General features: G+C 44.7%; 1 protein-coding gene across 1 annotated transcript; it reads right to left on the bottom strand.

Annotated features, from left to right (window-relative positions):
• Nucleotides 1-442: 442 nt before the first annotated feature.
• On the bottom strand, nt 443-7,269 carry CHST4 (carbohydrate (N-acetylglucosamine 6-O) sulfotransferase 4). The gene is made up of 2 exons (XM_010850910.1): nt 7,084-7,269; nt 443-2,277 (listed from the first exon to the last, which is right to left on the bottom strand). Exon 2 carries the CDS (start codon nt 2,274-2,276, stop codon nt 1,101-1,103), a length of 1,176 nt encoding a protein of 391 aa, XP_010849212.1. The 5' UTR covers nt 2,277; nt 7,084-7,269; the 3' UTR covers nt 443-1,100.
• Nucleotides 7,270-8,935: the final 1,666 nt, after the last annotated feature.

The raw sequence follows: 8,935 nt of genomic DNA, 5'->3' as shown, positions 1-8,935 counted from the left end.
CCTGTATTATTACAGCTTACATCTCACATGAGAGTGGGCTTAGCTGTGGTTGTCTACTTTCTACAAGTTCTTGAGAGGGCAGTGTATAGGTCAGTATTGACCAAGTTAGACTTAGTCCATCGTCTGAACCAAACACTGTCTTAACAATTTTGTTCTATGTGTGGGTGATAGATAATAACAAAAGTATTTATTAAGAATCTATAAATATAAGTATATATATATATAAATATATATAAAACTGAATCACTGTGCTGTATACCTGAAATTAATACATTGTAAATCAACTATATTATAGTAAAAAAATTTTTTTAATTTAAAAAATAAAATATTTCAGTAAAAGAAATCTATAAAGATGATTAAGCTGTTAGCTAAGATCCCATAAGAATGAACATTTACTACTAACTAATTAGAAAGCATAAAAAGGTACACTCCAAACAGAATCTTATTTTGAAATTTTAGTGTTAACAGACGGCAATTTCACAGCTTAAAATAGGAAAACACTGAGGGGAACTGATGTCCAAATTGGGTCCAGCCACCCCATGAACTTAAAAGCTTGCTGTGTTGTGCAGAGGTTTTCTTCTGTATTTGTGTAAATTGACAGTTGTGGCCAGGCTCACAGGTAAGCATCCAACCCTGATCCCTGCTCTCTTTTTAATCCACTGGGAGCTCTGAGTGCTCAGAGTTAACATGTCTATTGAATATGTTGGTGGGCTCTTTGGCAGAAGACCCATTTCCCTGTTTTTTTCCTGTTTCTGTCCTTTCCCATTGGGCAAGATGTGGACAGAGGAGTTTATGGATTTTCTCCAGTGATACTGCTTGTACTATGTAGGACCCAGGCCACAGAATCTCTGAGGTATACACAGGTAGGAAGGCCAAAAAGAGAAGAAAGGCATCACTTCTGTTTTGTTGGTTGGTATGTGCTTCTCACATAAGGTTCCCAAGTCTCTTTTCTAGAAATGAGCAGAGACACAGAGATCTCTCGATTTGAACATGTGTGGGCAAACCCGTTCTCACGCGTACACTGACACATACTGTCAAAGCTCAGAAATAGCCTTCAATTAACGTGGCTGAAGCTGGTGCTGGGTGGAGAAGGAGCCTCCTTAATCCTCTTGGTAGACCAGCTCATAGGGGCTCCAGGTAGACAGAAGATCCAGCGACAGATTTTTCTGCTCTTGGTCTGATGTGACAAGGTGGTAGCCCAGCAGGTTCATGGTATTCCTGCAGACTTTCTGAAGTCGAAAAACCTTTTTATAAGGCAGGGACCAGCGCCAGGCCTGAGAGACATTGAGCGCATTCCTGGCATTTGTGTGGAAGGCGTGCTTACCCATGCCCTTGCCTCGAGTGATATTATGTACCCAAGTCTGGAGCCGGGGCAAGAATTTCAGCCCTACGTATTCATACATTCGGGCAGTTTGGCCCAGGGGGTCCCGGACCAAGTCCTCATAGCGCACGAGCAGGTAGCGCTGCCTTAGGGCTTTGGGCAAGGACTGTACAGCTTTGAAGATCTCCAGCTGGCTTTGGCAGATGACTTGCATCGCATAGTAAGGTTGATCCTCCTCCTTGAGTTTCTGCCAATGCTGCCCCATCACAATGTGGCTATCAATCTTAAGTTCATTCGTGGTGTGTTCTCGGGACCGGAACACTGCGCGGGGGTCCCGGACCAGGTGCACAATGTGCAGGTTGAGGGAAGGGTCTCTCAGCAGAGGGTAGAGCACCTGCAGGTTGAAGAAGCGCACCTCCTTGAGCACCACGTGGCTGTAGGTGCGGCAGGCCTCCTCCACCACCTCGAAGGGCTGCTGGTGGCACAGAATCCTGCAGTGGGCCTGGGGTATGATCTTATCTCGCGGGAAGAGGTTGCAGGCAGGTGGGGAACACAGGGCCCGGCTGCCATCCCACTGGAATAGGCTGGACTGTTTCCGGGGGCCAGGATTCATGTAGGCATCAAAGACACTCATGTCACACAGAAAGACGGCCCGAATGAGGTCCCGCACAGCCATATGCAGCCTCTGGGCTGTGCTTTGTGTGAAGGTCATCCACACGTGCCAGGCGGGCTCCATCAGGTAAAAGACATCTGGGTGCTGTCCAAAAAGCTGCCCTACAAAAGAGGAGCCAGAGCGCCACGAAGACAGGACCAGCACATGCGTGTGCGGGGACTTGGGTTCCTCCTTCACCTGCAGGGAGTTGTCATCATGGGAGTACACAAGGATGAACAGAATGAAGATGGCCATCTGGGAAGCCAGGAACAGCAGGAGCTTCATTCTTTTGGGCGGTATCATGCTGAAGTGGAAGACCGTGGAAGAACAAACAGAGGGGTATCTTAGGCTATCACAACATAGAATTTTATTGTACAGATGTACCACAATTTATCAGTATTTAACCAGTGTCCTCATTGGTGAACTTTGGGGTTTTTCCAGTCTTTGGCCACTTCAGAGCTTTCAGTAATGACCTTTATGTTCACACATCATTATCCAAGCATGTAAGCTAACTCCCAAGAAGTGGAATTGCTGAGTCAGAGAGTATGGGTATGTGTACCTTTGGTATCTGTTGTCCAGTTAGGCTTCATACTGGTCATAAACCACTGTCTGTGTCTAGAGCTCCAGAGATTTTAGGGAGCAGATTTTAGAGGAGGAGTTGGACAGCCACAGATGTGCCTCTTGGAGTTTATGGCTTGCTTCCTGAAGAGGTAGAACATGCTTTGCCAGCCCATGGGCTTCCCTTGGAAGTCCCCTGAACCTTCTGGGAAGTGTGTGATGACCTCAACCAAACCTTAAGTGGCAGTGGCCCAGAAACTTTTCTCTTCCATTCATGACAACAATACATTTCCTCCACATGTGCCAGCAGATCCAGTGAGGATCATCTCTCCCATGTGCCAAAAAAAGCACATTGTTATATGCCAGGAACATATCAATGAATAGTAATTCCTGTCTTGGCCCTGAAGGTTACAGCAGGACCAGCTAAGAAGAACAGGACCTAGTTCTTTTGAACTTGAGCCCAAGAGGAAATGATTAGAAACTAAGCCATGTTTGATAATGACTCAAGAATTGAGCCAAGTATTGAGGAACTGACCTTCTCCCAAAGACAATTTGAGTATGATGAAAAGTTTAGAACAAATATAGGAATTAATGGAGCAAAAGAGAAAGGAAAGAACTTGACCTATGTAGAAATACAAGGATAGAATTTTATAGGCAGGGCCTATAATCAGCTCAGGAAAAAGATAACATTTCCTAGGGACTGGTAACATGGACCTTTCAAAAGTCCACCTCCTGCCCCCATGTGGCTTCGGGCCAGCTCAGGGTCCAGAGTGGGCTTCATGCTCTGAGCGCTCCTTTCCTGCCTGTGGCTCCTGACCTCATGCCCATTCTCACCCAGAGCTGGTGCCTGGCCTTCAGACTCGTCCTCGGTTGTCCTCAGGCTTTAATTGGCCACAGTTTTCAGGGACTGTCAAGGGAACCCTCTCACTTTCTCTGTTTTTTCTTTCCATGAGCACTTTCCCTGGCCAGCAGGAAAGTGTGCTTTTGTAAAGTGAATCCCATCTCTTGTCACTGAGATCTGGATACAACCTGGATCTAAGCAACCCATGATGGGGCTGATGAGCTCAGCCAGAGACCCTTGAGGGTGTATCTCAGGGAAAGATCATCTCTGCAGTCACTGGAATCAGTGTAGAGGCGGCCCAGAAAGAACAGGAAACTGAAGGCTTTTCATGGCAATCTCCTCTCATCTAACCATCACCTCTCCTCGGCTGTCCTACACTACTTCCTCTGTAGACTCTCCTTGAGGTTGGGAAGCATTTATGAGAGGTCCCTAGTGCACCTTCCTGAGTGTTCTTTTCTGGCTATTTGATGCATGTTTGAACTCTGCCCTCTCTGTTATCAAAATGAGTCTGCTCATCTCTAGCCTGGCTTCTTTAGTAAGTAGCCTCTCACTTCTGTCTCTCAGTTCTCTCCCTCAGCTCTCCACCTCATTCACTGCTGTCAGAATCTATCTTTTTAAAGCACAAGCCTGTCATTCCCTTCCTTAAAGTCCTTCAGTAGCTTTCTGACACATATAGGATTAAATCCCCAATTCTCATGTCCGGGGGCCCTACATAATCCAATCTTAGATCTTCTGTCACTCCCTTCCCTTTCTGACACCTTAGGTTCTGAATTTGACTTCCAGTTCTTACAACGTGCCCTGTTATTTATTTTTAATAATTTAAATTTTTTTGGCTGTGCTGGGTCTTCGTTGCTGCGAGGGCTTTTCTCTACTTGCAGTGAGTAGAGGCTACTCTCTAGTTGTGGCGCACAGGTTTCTTATTGTGGTGGCTTCTCTTGTTGTGGAGCATGGGCTCTAGGGCTGGTGGGCTTCAGTAGTTATGGCTCCCAGATTTTAGAGTACTGGCTTAGTAGTTTTGGCACATGGACTTAGTTGCTCCACAGCAAGTGGGATCTTCCCAGACGAGGGATGGAACCCTGTGTCTCCAGCATTGGCAGGTGGATTCTTTACCACTGAGCCACCAGGGAAGTCCCTGCCCCATTGTTTACAAGCTCTGAGACATTTGCAAGACAACCACTCTTTCCTCAAGATTCTGCCCACCTCTCAGCTTTCTCCCTGAAAGGTATCTTATTTCCTCCCAAGATTTAGTTTTCTCCCGAACTTTCCATTCCCATCCATCTCTCTCTCTGTAGTACAGTTAAGTGAAGTGAAAGTTGCTCAGTCGTGTCCGACTCTTTGCGACCCCATGGACTATAGAGTCCATGGAATTCTCCAGGCCAGAATACTGGAGTGGATAGCCTTTTCCTCCTCCAGGGGATCTTCCTAACCTAGAGATTGAACTTAGGTCTCCCACATTGCAGGCAGATTCTTTATCAGCTGAGCAACAGGGGAAGCCCCTGTAGGACAGTGGAGGATGAATATCTCCACTGGGCTGCTATTACTTAAAGGTGAACGCTATATCTTATCTTGTTTACAGGCACATAAAACACACAACTGATTAGGGCTCATTAAGTACTTGTTGAACAAATGACTAAATAAATGAGTGTGAGAAGTGGCATGTGTGCATACATACTAAGTCACTTCAGTTATGTCCACTCTTTGCGACCCCATGGACTGTAGCCAGCCAGGCTCCACTGTCCATGGGATTCTCTAGGCAAGAATACTGAAGTGGGTTGTCATTTCCTCCTCCAGAGGATCTTCCTGACCCAGGGATCAAACCCATATTAGTTACTAAAATTTAGATGATTTTACTGAGTATTGAGCACAAAACCAATACTATCTCAACTGCATGGAGCAAGATATTAAGTCAGAACCATAGTTTAGAAGCAATATGGCACAGTGAACCTAACTCTAAAAAATTAAGTTCTATACAGAGCATGTATTATTTAGAACTAAGGGGGTAAAAACCATGAGCATCACTAAAAATATATATTTATTAATAAGAAATTAAAGCCCCATTGAGGGGCAATAGACTACTCACAAAACTTCCCTGGGTCCATTAGTAAAAGAAGAAAATAGAAGGAAAAAAACACTCACAGCACAACCTGTCATCTCCTTCCAAGAAGCGTAATTTAAAAACATACTGGGGTCTTCCCTGGTGGTGCAGTGGATGAGAATCAGCCTGCCAATTCACAGGACATGGGTTTGACCCCTGATCTGGGAAGATTCCACATGCTGCAGAGCAACTAAGCTTGTGTGACTCAACTACTGAAGCCAAGCTCTAGAGCCCGACAGCTCCAACTGCCGAGCCTGTGTGCCTCAACTACTGAAGCCAGCACGCCCAGAGCCTGTGCTTTGCGACAAAAGAATCCCCCACAATGAGAAAGCCTGAGTACCACAACAAAGAGTAGCCCCCACTTCCGCAAGTAGAGAAAGCCCAAGTGCAGCAACAAAGACCCAGCGCAACCAAAAATAAATAAAGAAAAAACGAACACTATATTGGGACTTCCTTGGCAGTCCTGTGGTAAAGACTTTGCCTTCCTAGGCAGGGGGTCAGGTTCAATCCCTGGTTGGGCAGCTAAGATCCAATAGTCCTTGTGGCCAGAAAACCAAAATGTAACACAGAAGCAGTGTTGTAACACATGTAATAAAGACTTTAAAAATGTTCCACATGGGGCTTCCTTGATGGCCCAGTGGTAGAGAACCCACCCGCCAATGCAGGAGACACGGGTTGGATCCCCTGATCTGGGAAGATCCCATAGGCATTAGAGCAACTAAACCAGGGTGCTGCAACTACTGAACCTGTGCTGTAGAGCCCATGAGCCGTGACTGATGAGGCCCTGTGCCACAACTGCTGAGGCCCGTGCCCCTAGAGCCTGTGCTCTGCCACAAGAGAAGCCACCCCAATGAGAAGCCCAAGCACAACTAGAGAGTAGCCTGAAGACTCAAATAATTTTTTTAAAGGTATTTTACTCACAGTTAGAAGTTCCAGACTTGTCCACAGCCTTACAAGACAGAAGTCTCTTCTACCTTGGCTGACTCACTGGCCTCATAATTTAATCTTATTTTACATCGGAATGGAGCTCCACAACTTTGAAAGCCCTTCTAGTCACAGTAATGACAACAGTCCAATTAAATACATCACATAGAACAGTGATGAGCCACACCTCCGTGTTTCAGAATAAGTGAACTTTAATTCTCAATGATAAAAACAGCCCCGCCTGATTAGACCTGGATATTTTGGGTCTCAGATCTGAGAATTCAGTTATCACACTAAATGTCAGCTGAGCTAGAGAAAATCTGTAGCTCTTAGCACCTCTGGCCCTCACTTCCCAGCACCTGAGCGGAGGAGAAGCTACAGGAAACACAGAAGCCAGCATCGGAATAAGTAAGATGAACCAGCTATAAAGTATACATCAGAATAGCCCCACTCACTTTCTAGGCTCTTTCTTAGGGATGGGGGTGCGTGGGGTTAGGAGAGCTGCTGGCAGGCAACTTGTGCTTTTGGGGAATATTATCCAGGTGATTCTGATCCATCCCCTCTCCAACACCTCTCTGCCATTCACAAAGAAATGCCCAGCTTAGTTGTCCCATGTTATCTGAAACTCTGCTCCAAGGACCTGGGAATAATGGCCCTGCTCTGGAGGTGTACACGGGGAATTCTCTCCTTACCTTGTCAACAGCTTGGGCTTCTCCACCACTCTGAAGGCTCTGCCAGCTAAGCTGTACAGCTTTTTTCCTCTGACTCACCAGCTCCCCTCTCAGCTTCCTTCTCCTCCTTGAATCTTGCATAACCATCCCTACTCAGAGCACATTTCACTGTCTTCTTCCTCTGGCCAGAAATCAGCTACCTTCCAAGACCGGGTTAAGAAAGCACTGGCTGCCAGGGAGATGTGATCCCAGCAGCTTTAACTCTAAGAGACTCGAGGGGGTGGGGAGACGCTGCTTGAATGGGCTGGGCCTGGAGAAGCAAAGGAGGAAGTATTCTCTCCCACAACTGGAAGGTGATGCTGGATGCTAAATTCCTTGAAGGCAGTGGAAGGGTTAACTCTCTTAGGGCAAAGTGGAGAAAGGAAAGGGACTCCAGAAGTACTTGAGGTTGATAGGGAAGTCACAGGACAATGACAGCCAAAATGACCCAATGTGATACCTTACTCTTAATCTCTGTTGCAAAAAGAGGAGAGAAAACCTAGAAAGTATTTCTGGGTTGTACCTTCCTGCTCACCCCACAGTATTTAGGGAGATAAGTTGTTTTTTTTTTTGGCCTCTATGTTTTTTTCAACATCTTCCCCCTTCTTGTGCGAGGTAATAACTAGATGTCCTGCCTAGATGTAGGAACTCATTCTATGGGAGGATGTAGATGTATTGGCCTTTAGTTGGGGTATGGGAAATTTCCCCCTTAAGGGAAAAAAAAGTTATTGTAAAAGATTATAGCTTCTAACTAGCTGTGTGTACTTGGGCAAATCATGCAACTACTCTGAACTAATTTACATGATTGTTGTGAGTATAAAGCAATAGGCAAATTGAAAAAAATTTTTAATTGAAGTATAGTTGGATTTACAGTGTTGTGCTGGTCTATACAGCAAAGTGACTCAGTTTAGCTGAATATTTTTATTCAGTTAACTTAAACGTGAAAAACTCAGTCGCCCAAATTATTAAATAAATTGATATGAATTAATTTTAATTAGTTAATTACAAATAATTCAATATACTAAGTAAATTGAATAAAAGTTATTCTTAAAAATGACCACTACCTTCCCCCACCACAGTGCGTAGGAACCACAGACTTTTCTGTCTGAAAGGGGCTGGGAGGTGGAGTGCGTTCAGTGGTTGTTAGACTTCTCTCCAAAAACAGTGTCAGTGACCTCAGAGTTTGGGCAATATTTTTTTTTGCTTCCTTATTTTTAACACTGGGTTGTTTATAGGTGTTTGTTAAAAATGGGTTTTAGTTGCCATTTACAAAATATTCTAAAGAGAAAGTAAATTATAAAATATCCCAAAATAACTAAATAAAAAATGCCTCAGGAAATTACGGGCTTGTCATGATGGCCTATTATCTAATCACAGACACTAAGAATAGTATGAAGCAGGGCAAAGGCTAATAAAGTTTTGCCAAGAGAACACATTGGTCATGGCAAACACCCTCTTCCAACAACACAAGAGAAGACTCTACACATGGACATCACCAGATGGTCAACACTGAAATCAGATTGATTATATTCTTTGCAGCCAAAGATGGAGAAGCTCTATACAGTCAGCAAAAATAAGACTGGGAGCTGACTGTGGCTCAAATCATGAACTCCTTATTGCCAAATTCAGACTTAAACTGAAGAAAGTAGGGAAAACCACTAGACCATTCAGGTATGACCTAAATCAAATCCCTTATGATTATACAGTGGAAGTGAGAAATAAATTTAAGGGCTTAGATCTGATAGATAGAGTGCCTGATGAACTATGGATGGAGGTTCATGACATTGTACAGGAGACAGGGATCAAGACCATCCCCATGGAAAAGAAATGCAAA

Source organism: Bison bison, unplaced genomic scaffold (assembly GCF_000754665.1).
Source record: "Bison bison bison isolate TAMUID 2011002044 unplaced genomic scaffold, Bison_UMD1.0 scf7180017864297, whole genome shotgun sequence".
Classification (NCBI taxonomy): Eukaryota; Metazoa; Chordata; class Mammalia; order Artiodactyla; family Bovidae; genus Bison; species Bison bison.
The sequence above is the reverse complement of the archived record's forward strand: the minus strand, read 5'-3'. Positions and strand labels throughout refer to the sequence as shown.

What these genes read in the sequence shown, in the direction of transcription:
- CHST4 (XM_010850910.1), bottom strand. Translation starts at nt 2,276, where the DNA reads ATGATACCGCCCAAAAGAATGAAGCTCCTGCTGTTCCTGGCTTCCCAG.